General features: G+C 50.9%; 7 protein-coding genes across 7 annotated transcripts; 3 read left to right on the top strand and 4 right to left on the bottom strand.

Moving 5' to 3' along the window:
• Window positions 1-510: 510 nt before the first annotated feature.
• M438DRAFT_365809 (TauD-domain-containing protein) lies at window positions 511-1,781 on the bottom strand (the record flags this gene model as incomplete). Its single annotated transcript, XM_029907825.1, has 3 exons — window positions 511-614; window positions 668-1,312; window positions 1,367-1,781. 3 exons carry the CDS (start codon window positions 1,779-1,781, stop codon window positions 511-513), a joined length of 1,164 nt encoding a protein of 387 aa, XP_029760180.1.
• Window positions 1,782-2,738: 957 nt separating this feature from the next.
• Window positions 2,739-4,619, top strand: M438DRAFT_319847 (retrograde regulation protein 2; the record flags this gene model as incomplete). Its single annotated transcript, XM_029902854.1, has 5 exons — window positions 2,739-2,984; window positions 3,045-3,374; window positions 3,425-4,284; window positions 4,334-4,432; window positions 4,490-4,619. 5 exons carry the CDS (start codon window positions 2,739-2,741, stop codon window positions 4,596-4,598), a joined length of 1,644 nt encoding a protein of 547 aa, XP_029760179.1. The 3' UTR covers window positions 4,599-4,619.
• Window positions 4,620-4,882: 263 nt separating this feature from the next.
• M438DRAFT_397533 (NAD(P)-binding protein) lies at window positions 4,883-5,980 on the bottom strand. The gene is made up of 3 exons (XM_029909313.1): window positions 5,683-5,980; window positions 5,569-5,629; window positions 4,883-5,510 (listed from the first exon to the last, which is right to left on the bottom strand). Exons 1-3 carry the CDS (start codon window positions 5,931-5,933, stop codon window positions 4,971-4,973), a joined length of 852 nt encoding a protein of 283 aa, XP_029760178.1. The 5' UTR covers window positions 5,934-5,980; the 3' UTR covers window positions 4,883-4,970.
• M438DRAFT_297863 (alpha/beta-hydrolase) lies at window positions 5,980-7,362 on the bottom strand. Its single transcript, XM_029901967.1, has 2 exons — window positions 6,866-7,362; window positions 5,980-6,813 (listed from the first exon to the last, which is right to left on the bottom strand). Exons 1-2 carry the CDS (start codon window positions 7,163-7,165, stop codon window positions 6,208-6,210), a joined length of 906 nt encoding a protein of 301 aa, XP_029760177.1. The 5' UTR covers window positions 7,166-7,362; the 3' UTR covers window positions 5,980-6,207.
• A 656-nt stretch (window positions 7,363-8,018) lies between these two features.
• M438DRAFT_365805 (RmlC-like cupin) lies at window positions 8,019-9,160 on the top strand (the record flags this gene model as incomplete). Its single annotated transcript, XM_029907824.1, has 1 exon — window positions 8,019-9,160. The coding sequence occupies exon 1, from the start codon at window positions 8,096-8,098 to the stop codon at window positions 9,158-9,160; it is 1,065 nt and encodes a 354-aa protein (XP_029760176.1). The 5' UTR covers window positions 8,019-8,095.
• Window positions 9,161-9,266: 106 nt separating this feature from the next.
• M438DRAFT_26601 (TPR-like protein) lies at window positions 9,267-11,171 on the bottom strand. Its single transcript, XM_029900072.1, has 2 exons — window positions 10,916-11,171; window positions 9,267-10,845 (listed from the first exon to the last, which is right to left on the bottom strand). The coding sequence occupies exons 1-2, from the start codon at window positions 10,926-10,928 to the stop codon at window positions 9,374-9,376; spliced, it is 1,485 nt and encodes a 494-aa protein (XP_029760175.1). The 5' UTR covers window positions 10,929-11,171; the 3' UTR covers window positions 9,267-9,373.
• Window positions 11,172-11,530: 359 nt separating this feature from the next.
• On the top strand, window positions 11,531-12,367 carry M438DRAFT_274290 (uncharacterized protein; the record flags this gene model as incomplete). Its single annotated transcript, XM_029900703.1, has 2 exons — window positions 11,531-12,100; window positions 12,164-12,367. 2 exons carry the CDS (start codon window positions 11,531-11,533, stop codon window positions 12,365-12,367), a joined length of 774 nt encoding a protein of 257 aa, XP_029760174.1.
• Between the last annotated feature and the right edge of the window lie 107 nt (window positions 12,368-12,474).

Here is a 12,474-nt window from a genome sequence, read left to right as displayed (position 1 = left end):
AACAATCGGCGTTGTGGTTATGGATGGACTTGGCAGATGGATATGGGATTACACGGTATGCGCTTTTTCTCTTATCTCCACTGCTGTCATGCACGGTGTTTTCCGTTTGGCTTCACTTCATGTCGAGACGGACGAGTTTGAACGAGCGACCTAGACTTGTGGACTCCTATTTTCGAACTTTACATTCTTCTTCCCTGCGTTGCGCCCAATCTGCGACATGTTTACTCTCACAGTGCACTACCACCAAGCTTCCAAGGACGTATCGGCAGATCATCGTTTCGTGCCTGCCCGTGTGCAAAACTCTGTCACCTTTGTCGTCCTCCAGCAGACGCTCTTCAAGAACCCGACGCTTGTGGATATGCACAATGTTCTTGATTTGTTATATTAGTCCACAGAGATGAGCTGTTTGATACACTCACTGGACACGACTCTTGTTCGAAAACTATCGTGCCTTTCGATGACTGTATGCGTGACGGAGTTCAGCACACGGGGAGGTATGACCAGCCATGACTAGTTGCTTGACTCCTCAAAAGGGGTCTCGTAAGGAGGCTCAGCCTGAGGTGTTAAGCGAGCGAGGTGACGGCGTTGACCGTCTTGCCAATCGAGAATGGCGGCTAAGAGACTTGGTTAGCAAACACAGGTATCAAGGATCGCGACTTTTACTTACTGTGAGCAGTAACACGGTTGTCCCAAACGATGACTGTTCCAGGGGCCCACTTGACTCTGGCCTGGATGTCTTGTGAGTACGCGATGTGGTCATACAGGAACTTGAGCAAATAGTCGCTCTCTTCCTTCTTGTAGCCCGCAATGCGTCTTACGAACTGCTGGTTTACGAAGAGAGCTTTCTCTCCAGTGGCAGGATGGGTTCTGACAACGGGATGAGTGTTCGCGACCGGATCGCGGCGAACGATGCTTCCTCGCGACAGAGCATTGTTGGCCTGTTCATGACCTGAATGAACAGCCTTGAGTCCGTGCAATCGCTTTTGGAACTCTGGAGATAATCTACGGTATGCTTCTGCCTGGTTGACAAAACAGGTGTCACCTCCTGCAGCAGGGCCATCCAAGATGTACAAGAAGGTAGTGCCTGGAGGCTGCTTCTCATATGTTACATCGCTGTGCCAGGTAATACTGTTGGTACGCTCCTCGAAGTAGTCTTTGGCGGTGGTATCGGCTGCGGATCTGTGCACGAGATGGACCTTGGGGAAGCCCTTGGGTGCGCCAGAGGCAGGATGAATGTGCGAGGGTCCGAAGTACTCGGCGAAGTCCTGGGCTTCTTGAATTGGTAGATTTGCGAAGTCTTGATCGCGGAAAGCTGTGCCGTGTTAGTCTCTGCTGCACGAGAGATATACTAATCACAAGTACTTACCGACGACTTTCTTTTGTGCGACAAAGAGTGCGAGCTCATCCTTTCCGGCCTTGTCGAGCTGGCTCAGTTGCACGCCCTTGACCTCGGCACCGATATTGGCAGTGACATCTTCGACCGAAGTGACACCTTTCAAGAGGTTCTTGAATGATGGGTCGGCGTCCTTTCCATGCTCATACGCCTCGAATGGCTCCAGAGGTGGGTACTTTCCGCCAATGTCCTTCTCGTTGTCCCACACTGGGAGGTAAAGTGGGTAGCTTGCGGGAGGATGCTTGCCAACGCCTTTTAACTCATTGTCATAGTTTGTTGTCTTGGGGCCTTGAGCAAAGGCCTCTTTGTAGCCATCCTGGCGCTGGTCTTTGACATAGATCTTCTCTGCCGTCGAGTCTTGGGGAGTTTCAATCAATGCAGGAGCCATGGTCTTGTTTTTGGATATGAATTTATATTTGTTATAAGGTAAGAGCAGAGGGGAATGGGAACAGTGACTAAACAGAAGGAGCAACCGTGCTACTTTTGAAGTCGCCTCGGATGCCGGCACTTTGTTTGAGGGATCGACTGCTGATACAAAGAAGAGATACAACCTGCGGACCTTCCCAATGTAACAGCATCAGCCAAATCACAGATCAGACCAACACAGTTCATGATATCTCCACGGCATTGCGTGCGATGGCCGAATGTGGTTCCGCAATATGCCAAGCGTATCACTGACCTCTAGGCTCCACGGCAGTTCGACCATCCACTCAAAACACCCACCCTCCATATTGTACATGACTTTGTACGTTGAATCACCACATTATCAACCTATAGTATGCCAGTATATAATCAGACGAATATCAGGCTAATGCGTGGTCAACAGATGTCGCCATCCTTGCCAATGTACTCCGCAAAGCACGCCATAGCACACTCACTTCCCGACTAGGAAATTCTCAACCTCTGAGCCCTGCTTGCATCAAAAACGCACCCCATCACACAACACGAAGTTGCAGATAGACTACGAAGATTGGAGGTTGCGTGCTCCTCTTGCCTTTCTATTTAGCCATCGGTGAGAACGGCGATATCGCGGATCGATCCTACCCTTGCCCGCACCAGTGTAGGACAGTCGTATCCACTCGGTGCAAGTCATGGTACTGAGTACGCGGTCCACTATCAGGTCTCAACAGACCTGCTCTATCCACTCATGCAATCACGTTTGCTACGATGTTTGAACGGACTTTTTTCTTGCGCGGAAAGATGCATTACGTCGAGTCTTTAGATCTCTGAGATATTAGTACTGGGTTATCTGCACCTACCTGACTTCTTGTTTTTTTTGTCTCTCTCTCTCTCTCCCAAACCAGCAGCCATTTTTACCGCTCCATATTCTCCGACCATGGGCGCGATGGACAAGGTGGAAAGCGACACGAGTTCGAACAACTCTAACCATGTCTCGGATAGCAAGGCATTTCCAGTGGCTCTGGTTGATGAGCCAGTGATCTTTGACACTGCAGGCAAGACTCGGGAATCTGCTTTCGACACAGATTCTTTCGAGCACCACTACAAACCTATTGAGGAATATGAAGGCTACCATCGCTGGGACCCATCCTTCCAATGGGAAGCCAAAGAGGAGAAGAAGCTCGTTCGAAAGGTTTGTCATTCTACCACCAATAGGAGTAGGGATGTTTTCTGACATCTTTTTGCAACACAGATTGACCTTCGAATCTGTTCATGGGTCTGCTTTATGTTTTTCGCATTGCAGCTGGATCGCGGCAACATCTCACAAGCGCTCTCCGACAATATGCTCACTGACATCGGGATAAACACAAACGACTACAACACTGGTCAAACGATTTTCTACCTCTGCTTCTTGTTTGCCGAATTGCCAAGTCAAATGTTGGGCAAGAAGATTGGTCCTGACAACTGGGTCCCCATCCAAATGGTTTTATGGTCGTTGGTAGCTGCTTGCCAGGCTTTCATCCACGGCCGTTCTGGGTTTTGGGCATGCAGAGCATTGCTTGGCCTCATTGAAGGAGGCTTCGTAAGTCATCGGAACACAACATTCTCGACACAAAACTGACACGATTGAAGATCCCTGACAACATTCTCTACCTATCGTACTGGTACACGACTCACGAGCTTCCTATTCGACTGTGCTATTTTTGGTTCTCGTACCAGTTCACCAGTATTGTGTCAGCTTTCCTCGCCTTCGGCTTCTTGCACATGCGCGGCATCAATGATATTGCTGGTTGGCGTTGGCTCTTCGCCCTCGAGGGCTGTCTCACCGGCATCATTGGTGTAATCTCATGGTTCTACATCCCTCCCTCACCCACACAGACTGCATCTAAATTCCGCGGCAAGGATGGCTGGTTCAACGAAAGAGAAGAGAAAATAATGGTCAACAGAGTTTTGAGAGATGATCCTAGCAAAGGAGACATGCACAACAGACAAGCTCTTTCTCTAGGCATGTTCTGGAAGTGCCTCAAGGATTACCACATGTGGCCCATTTACCTCCTTGGATTGACTTGGATGATGCCCGCGAACCCCATGACGTCTTATCTCACTCTCAACCTCAAGAGTGCTGGCTTCACCACCTTCCAGGTCAACCTCTTATGTATCCCTGCTTATTGCTTTTTCATCATCAACTTGCTATGGCTGTCATATCTCTCGGAGAAGGTCAACGACCGCTTCCTTATCGGCACGATCTCTCAGATTTTCGTCCTGCCTTGCCTCATTGCACTTGAAGTGCTACCGACGGGAAGAAGCCACTGGGCTACTTGGATTTTGAGTTGCTTGGTCTACGCACAACCTTACATCCATCCCGTAATCGTCGCTGTGACGTCCAGAAACGGTGGCAGTGTTCGTACTCGAGCAGTGGCTACTGCTTTGTACAACATGTTTGTGCAAGCTTCGTCAATCATCTCTTCCAACATCTACCGCGAGCAGGATAAGTGCGTTGTCTCCTCCTATCTCTTGTGCGAAAAAGCTAATGATCTATAGACCATACTACTTCTTCGGCAACAAGGTACTTATCGGCATCGTCTGCTGGAACATCTGTATGTTTATCGGATGCAAAGTCTTTTATGTCACTGTCAACAAGTAAGTTTGATCACATCCCACGCTTAATGTTTGAACATTGTGCTGATACTTTGATAGACGCCGTGATCAGAAATGGAATGCCATGTCCAAAGAGCAGAAAGAGCACTACCTTGCCACCACGACTGATGAGGGAAACAAGCGTTTGGATTTTAGATTTACTCATTAGAGTTGTGATGGATATCTTGGTCACTATGCTAAATTCTGTCACTTCTAGTAATCTCCCACAGCCATGCGTGGGTTCGTTTGGTCTGTAGAAATGCATGATATTTTTTGAGATCGCTCTGGTCGTCCGTAGAGAGGCACTAACCATCACGCTTTGAATTGGAGGTTATCTCTGCAAATGCTAAAATCGTGCAATTCTACAGCTATACGCCTGGACAAGTTTAGCACACGGGGAGGTTTCGTGCTTCATTTGGTTTCTTCACAGTCCGCCATTTAGGACGAGAGATGGTCATGTGAGAAGAGTTTGATTCGTATTATCTAAGTGATTTCGTTGGATCATGTACAGCATCGAGTGTCCAGAAAACACTGCAGCCCTCTAGGAAGGAGCCTTGTAGCCATCGACATCAGTGCTAGTACTCAACTTCTCGAACTTCTTGACATTCTCCCTGTACTGGTCCAACTTTTCGTTGATGCCGGCATACGCATCAGTGCCGATGACACATCTCAACGGTGGCTCATCCATGACAGCCAACTCGTACATGCACCTAGCACCCTTCTTAGGATCACCAGCTTGCGTGCCATTTCTCTCTTCCATACTCTTCTTCGCATCCAAATGATCGTAGGCCGTCTGCTTCGTGCCGAACTCCATCGATCTTCCAGCCCAATCTGTGCGGAAACCGCCGGGCTCGATGCAGGTGAGCTTGATGCCCCATTCGGGTTTCAGTTCCTTGGACAGGGCTTCGGTGTAGCCTTCTACTGCCCATTTGGAGGCGCAGTAGATGGAGAAGAAGGGAACGCCGCGTTGGCCGCCGATGGAGGTTACTTGTTGGATCACACCGCCTTGGGGAGATTGTTCGCGCATGCTTTCGAGGGCTTTGCGGGTTACGTCGATGAGGCCGAAGAAATTGACTTCCATCTGTGGAGAATGTTAGTGAGTTGTGAGAATGGTTGAGTGATGAGACAGGCTTGCTTACCTGCTTGCGGATCTGGTCGTCGCTCAAGCTCTCGAATTCACCGGCGAGACCATAACCGGCACTATGCAAACCATCAGTATTGGCTCGTCAAGGACCATCAAGGTGGAAACTCACTTGTTGACGACAACATCAAGACGACCAAACTTCTCAATGGCCTTCTTGAACGCAGCATCGATGGAGTCCTTCTTGGTAACATCAAGATCAACGGCAAGGTAGTTCTTGTCTGTCGCGCCCTCAGGTTTCTCAAGCTTGGAGGAGTTACGGGCAGTAGCGATTGCGTGGTCGCCCTCTGCGATGATCTTCTTGACGTACTCGGCACCGAAGCCGGTGGATGTTCCTGTGACGAAAAAGACCTTTGGCGACATGTTTGGGTGGTTTTAATTGATTCAATTGATCTTTGCGAACAGAGATGGGCAGTGGTTTGTGTTGATATATGGTTGCTGTTTGGGTTTCTGATCAACGTCACCTGTCGTCATCGCCGTTAACCCCTAAATCCGAGATACCTTTGTGGTCACCGAACGCTTCCTCGGAGCATCACTCCCATCACATTCCAAATTCTTCAAAAGCCAATGGGAAAGACGAAAACCATGGTGATGACACAAAGCATGCAATAATTGTATCTCTTCTCGATTGTAGGTTTCAAGCCTGGCCCATCCATTTGAGAACCTCAGTACCCAACGACTCTTCCCGCTCGATTCCGGTGCCCAAAGCGATGACGGTGCTAAAGTGATTGTGGCCCTCCAATAGCACCTCTGTCAGCTTGTCCTGTCCGAATCTCTCTTTCCACTTCTTGACAAAGTCGTTGCTGGGCTCGATAATCTCGTCTTCTGGGTCCAAGGTTCCGAGTACAGCCAACACTCTCGTGATGGGTGTTTCGGCCCTTGAAACAAGTCCAAGAGCACAGTCCTGTTCAACTTTGTCTTTGTAGTATGCAGTAAGCACTTCGGAGCGGTCCTCACCCGCTTGTTGGAAGTGTGCGGGTATAGACACCAACACGACGCCCTGGATGACCACAGAGCCACTCTGGACCGACTTTCTTGATTCGGCGAGTGAGGGCTCGAGTAGCCAGGTTGCGGAGTGAACCGCACCAGCAGAGTTGCCCATGATCCATAGCTTATGGTTGCCCGTACTGAAGCGGTTCTTGACCCATTCGAGGGCACCTGCTACATCTTGACCGCCGGACGGGAAGACGCCGCCGTCGCCTGTACGTCTGTAGTCGGGAATTACAGTGATGAAGCCTCTGGACTGGACATTGTCAGCTGTTCTGTTTTGCCGCTGGAGTTAGCTCTGTACTCACTGAGAAGTAGTGTCCGATGTTTGCATAGACCAATCCTTCGGCTGTTGGTGGACTAGGCATACGCTTATCACCTCTAGACAGGCCACCTCCATAGACAAAGACCAGGATGGGCGTATCGTCTGAAACTTGCTTTGGTGTGTAAAAGTCAAGCTTCTGACGCGGGTCAGATCCATACTTGAACTCTTCTCGCGGTGTCGACTCGATATTGCTTCTGTTCTTTTCGTGGAGAACAGAATATGCCTTCATCGTCGGCATCAATGCCGGGAAGATGGAGCGTCCGAATGCTGGTAGTTGATCCATGATGTGTGGTGTTCAAAGTCACGTTTGGCCTGTTGGAGCGATGTGATGAAATCAAAGGTGTAAAGCAGGAAAATTGCAAGGCTTCAAGCTACAAGGTCCCGTGTGATAATGCCGCTGCTCTTTGCTAAGCGACCGGAGCTCTACTTATCCATGGCCCGGACAGTGTGACAGATGATTCTGAGCCCTAATGGACTTCGGCACATGGAAACATACAGCGAGATTCGTGTCAGACAAATCGCAAGCCAAAAACGGCTGGATGTTTTCGACACGTAAGAGGGGCAGGTGCAAACACAAGGAGGGGTCTAGGGCTAAGTTAGGGCACTGCCCCACAACCGGACGACGACGGCCGAGATAAAGCATGATCAGCATGCTTAAACACGACCTTTGTAGAGTGGAAACACCAACCAGACTTCAGGAACAGCTCTTTCCTCGTGCCAATAACTGCAAAGCGACGCACATCAAACTGCAACTGAGCAGAAGTAGCGACTCTTGACTTCCTGCAACACAACAATTTAATATTAAGCGGCTTCCTTCTCCACAATCCCCACAATCGAGACGTGAACGGTCCAAGCAGTTCGCGTCGAACTCAAAACCATGCCCTCGGAAACGATGGCAACCCTGGGGCCCCACAGCAAATGGTTCGAGAAGGGCAGGTAAATCTGGTGGCTTGTCTGGATGTACGGGAGAAGTAGTCCCGAATGGTGAGCAGGAGTAGGGCAAGAGTGTCATATGCAGTCGGCAGTATCATCAAGAGAAGCCACCATCACATAAAGTCTGAAGCCTGCCCTGAGCTGCCCAGATCCCTCCATCATCTTTCCTCTGCTCTATATATCTCTCTCCTCTTTTCTGCCATCTTTTACCCACAACTTGACAAACTCACCTTCATCGACAACCTCATAGCTTTGATTCTCACGCAGCAACACCGCAACCATGCCCGTCCCCATCCTTAGCGAACCTCCCGGCAAGCCCGACTCCAGCTATGTCATCCCCGTCTTCGGCGGTGAACTCTGGACAATCCCCACCTCCAACAGCGTAATGCGCATGCTCGTCACCGAAAAAGAATCAAAAGGCGACTTCGCCGTCGTCTCCACCGGCGGTCAACAAGACAACCCAATCGGCTTCCACTACCACCGCGAAGCCCACGATGTCTTCCTCTGCTTGAAGGGCAGCATGAACGTCTGGGCCAACGATGCCGCTCGCACTTTGCTCCCTGGCGATTTCGCTTCCGTGCCTCCGAATGTGGTGCATCAGTATCAGATCCTGGGTTCGCATACCGAGTTTGCCGGTCTCATCGTTCCTGGAGGTTGGGAGGAGTTCTTCAGATTCATCGGAGAGCCTTTTGCTACTTCGCCTATGGGTCCGCTGTTCCCTACCCGCGATCACAGAAACCCGATGGAGGTATTGGTGCCCAAACTCATGGCTGCAACTGAGAAATTCGACATGGTCCCTAAGCGTGACCACAAGGGTGCCGAGCCCAGCTTATGCACAAAGGAAGACGACAAACTCTCCGGAGAAGCAACAACACCCTACTTCCTCAAAGCCGATGCTGGACCCAGATATGCCGCAGGCGGTCTGCTGGTAAAACCTCTGTGCCAAAAGGCAGACTCGAATGGCAAATTCAGCATTGCAAGAATCGAGGGCTCAGAGACAATCAAGGCACAGTACTTGGCTTACAACACCCTCAACTTCAAGACATCGCACCACTGCTTCTTGGTCGACATGGGATCGTTCCGCTTGACTGTGAACAACCAGACTTCCACAATCAGTGCTGGCGAGACCATTTTCGTGCCTGCTGGTCAGGAGTTCACTCTGGAGGTCGCAAGCAGATACTCTGCACTCTACGTCTTCACCAACGGAGGTGGTCTGGTTGAGTTCTTGGTTGGTATGGGCAAGGAGTACCAGAGCCAGATCATTGCCGAAGAATTCCCCACCGATGTTGCAGAGGTGGACGGCCTGGCCGAGAAGGTCGGTGTAAAGATTGGAGAGACTCTTTGAAGAACAAATATTCGGTTACGATCAAATAGCAAATATACGATACCACATAGAAGCATCCGTTATACTCAGCAAAACTGCATCATGAAATACATGGAGAGAATCAATACAAGTGACTCAAAGAAAACTTCATAAATTCCGGGCATCATCAAAATATTTAATTGCTATGAATTTTGTGAGGAAACGCTGAAATGACAACAAGAGGGGATATCAAATCTATCGGCCACCAACACGGATAACGCCAGCAGCCATGAGCTTCTGGACCTTTGTACGGACGTCAGGGTTCTTCATGTGCTCTTGGAGAGCAGCCGGGTCACCCTTGGCCTGTTGCAGAATTGACTGCATGATGGGGTCTTGCAAGATAGAAAGGATCTCAGGGTCACGCTGGATGCGCTCCATGGTCTCTTCTTCGGTCTCACCCTCACGAGCGCTGTACTGTGCCTGAACGGCCTTCTGCATCTGCTGCTCAATCTCGCGGGTGTTCTTGCCGTCCTTGTCGTGGGCCATGGCCTCGTTGCAGACATCGATGACCTTGTTGTACTCGCGCATGGCGAAGAGGGCCTGGGCCTTGCGGAGGTAGGCGCGAATGAAGCCCTCGTCCTTTTGGATGGCCATGTTGCAGTCGTCGACGGCGGCGGGGAAGGTGAGCAGCTTGATCAAGCAAGCGGCGCGGTTTGAGTAACCGCGGGGGTCCTCGGGTGCGCGCTTGGTCATCTCGGTGTAAGCCTCGACGGCAGCGGGCCAGTCGGCCTCCTTGAACTTCTGATTGCCGAGCTCGCGAGCTTCCTCGGCCTTTGCAGGATCCAGGTATGCGTCCTTCTCGGCCTTGATCTTGGCCTTCTCAGCGGCGCGCAGCTTAGTAAGGACGTCAGGGGTACGGTGCTCGGTGAGCGATCTCTGGTAGTTGTCGATGGCGTTGGGGAGATCGCCCAGCTTCTCGTACGAGGTACCGATGCGACCGAAAGCCTTTGCAATGAGCTTGAAGTCGGCAAAGACCTCACGACCGTGCTCAACAGCCTTCTTGCAGGCCTCAATTGCACCCTCGTAGTCACCCTTCTCGAACTTGGCAGCACCAAGGTTGGTGAGGTAGGTGATGTCCTTGTAGAGGTCCCAGGCCTTCGAGTAGTGCTCAATGGCAGCGTCAAACTGTCTCTTCTTGTAGTTCTCAGTACCAAGAGCCTTCTCCTTGTCTGCCTCCTCCTTTGCCTTCTTTTGTGCAGCTGCCTCCTCGTCCTCGGGTTCCGGTTCCGGCTCGGGTGCCTTTGCGGGCTCGGGTTGGCTGGGCTTAGCGTCGGGCATGGGGACGTCCTCTTCGGCCTCTCCTCTCTGCTGACCACCCTGTTGTTGTTGTTGCGACGAAGGGTCGGCGAAAGACATGTCGATACCGAGCAGGACGCTCATGACCTGCAGGAAGCGAGGGTCTTGCATGGCCTCACCCATCATGTTGGGGTTGGACTTCATCTGGTTGAGCTTCTGCATGAAGGCGGAGTCTCCGAGCAATGCGGCAGTCTTGGGGTTGGCGGCGAGCTTCTGAATCATCTGAGGGTCATTGAACATGTTGCCCAGGCCGCCGGTCGAGTCGGCACCGTCAGCATCGGCCTCTGCCTGGATGGCGCGTCTAACTGCCTCGAGGCCGGACTTTGCTTGAGCGTTGTTGGGGTCGAGCTCTACGGCCTTTTCGAAGGCATCTGTGGCGTCAACTGCGACTTTGTCAGTCTTTTACTGTTGTGTGTGATGGCGAGAGTGAAGGGCACTCACCAAGGTTGCCCATGCCGTGCAGGGCGGCACCCTTTCTGCCCCAGCCCTTGGCCCAGTCAGGCTTGATCTCGGTCGTCTTGGTGGCATCGTCGAGGGCCTTCTCCCAGTCTCTCAATGAAGCGTATGCGCCGGAACGGTTGGAGTACAGGACGTGGTTGCTGGGGTCGAGTTCGATGGCCTCGCCGAACTTCTGTCTGTTTGCCCGTCAGTAAAGCGCTTGTGCAATGCGGTGAGGATGCTTCGGTGAGGATGCTTCAACTTACGCAGCGCCCTGGAAGTCCTTTGCGGCAAACAGCTTGTTGCCTTCAGCCTTGAGTGCGTCGGCCATGATTATAGTAGTGTGATGAGTAAAAGCAAAGGGGTATCAAAGAAACGAAACAATCAATTGATGAGATGTGAAAATGCAAGTTGCTATGATGGCTTGGTACGAAAGCGTGTCGTGTGAATATAATATCTCAGCTTCCTTCCCTTCTAGACGCTTCGAAGGTCGAGCTCGTGTCTTGGCGGCAACCGAGGAGCCTCTCATCAATCATCAAACAATCCCACACCTCGCGAACGGCAACTGCACCCGACCTCTGACCACCAGTACTCAAGTACCAAATATATCTTCTGAAAATGTACGGCCAACCATGGTGTCGTGATGGCATCCGAGTCGAGGACTTGGCTCTCCAATACGCCCCCAAAAGTGGCGTCGATGCTTGGGCTCGCGAAAAGCAACAACCAGTTCTCCTCTCCGTCTCCCTTTCCTTCCATCGAGGCTTTGATTCTGCCGCAAGTCAAGATGCACTTGACGAAAGCACCATGCACTATGGTATCTTGTCAAAGAATCTTCGCTCCATGAAGCCAGTTCAGGACTGGGAGACTTTAGATCACCTTGCCGATCGCATACACCAAACCATACTCGAAACTCCTCCTGGTGCTTCCTTGATTCAATCATGTCAAATTGAGATCAAGTTGCCCAAGGCCAGTTTGTTGGGTGACTATGTCAACTACGTTTACTTTGTCGAGGGTGAAGACCATGTTGGCAGAGTCCTCCATCTCTCTCGCGTCTTCATCCCTACTCTGATCGGTGTCAACGACAATGAGAGGACGGCCAAACAAAAGCTCTTCGTCAGCGTATGGATAGACAGAATACAGGGCGACGACTCGCAATCATATCCCGAGCTTGAAAGAATCATCACTCAGGTAAGAGATGCCTCAAGCACCCATTGACTTTCTGGTTACTCATCGTGCTGACATGTCGTTTAGGCAATTGAACCGACAGAATTCGAAACTCTGGAGTCACTGGCCATCTATGTTCTCAAGGTCCTGAAGATGAACTACACCCCTCTACAATCACAAGAGACCAGTGTCCGCTTGAGATTGGAGAAGCCTCAGGCAGTTCCCCACGCATCTGCTCCCATCATCGAGATTGTCAGAACATCGGATGAGCTGGCAGCCATGGTCAGATGAAAGTGAGAAGCTTAGTTACCAACCATGATGCATGGTAGCAATGTTTGGATCGGGAAAGGCTGGTGCATAGGCATGGTTATCATGGAGTCTGGAAAAATGTATATCGT

This window comes from Aureobasidium pullulans (assembly GCF_000721785.1).
Source record: "Aureobasidium pullulans EXF-150 unplaced genomic scaffold scaffold_10, whole genome shotgun sequence".
NCBI lineage: Eukaryota > Fungi > Ascomycota > Dothideomycetes > Dothideales > Saccotheciaceae > Aureobasidium > Aureobasidium pullulans.
The sequence above is the reverse complement of the archived record's forward strand: the minus strand, read 5'-3'. Positions and strand labels throughout refer to the sequence as shown.

What these genes read in the sequence shown, in the direction of transcription:
- M438DRAFT_397533 (XM_029909313.1), bottom strand. Translation starts at nt 5,933, where the DNA reads ATGTCGCCAAAGGTCTTTTTCGTCACAGGAACATCCACCGGCTTCGGT. An exon ending in CTTGATGTTGTCGTCAACAA is followed by an intron (nt 5,630 to 5,682) that starts GTGAGTTTCCAC and finishes TGGTTTGCATAG; the next exon opens with TGCCGGTTATGGTCTCGCCG. An exon ending in ACGACCAGATCCGCAAGCAG is followed by an intron (nt 5,511 to 5,568) that starts GTAAGCAAGCCT and finishes CATTCTCCACAG; the next exon opens with ATGGAAGTCAATTTCTTCGG.
- M438DRAFT_297863 (XM_029901967.1), bottom strand. Translation starts at nt 7,165, where the DNA reads ATGGATCAACTACCAGCATTCGGACGCTCCATCTTCCCGGCATTGATG. An exon ending in ACATCGGACACTACTTCTCA is followed by an intron (nt 6,814 to 6,865) that starts GTGAGTACAGAG and finishes GACAATGTCCAG; the next exon opens with TCCAGAGGCTTCATCACTGT.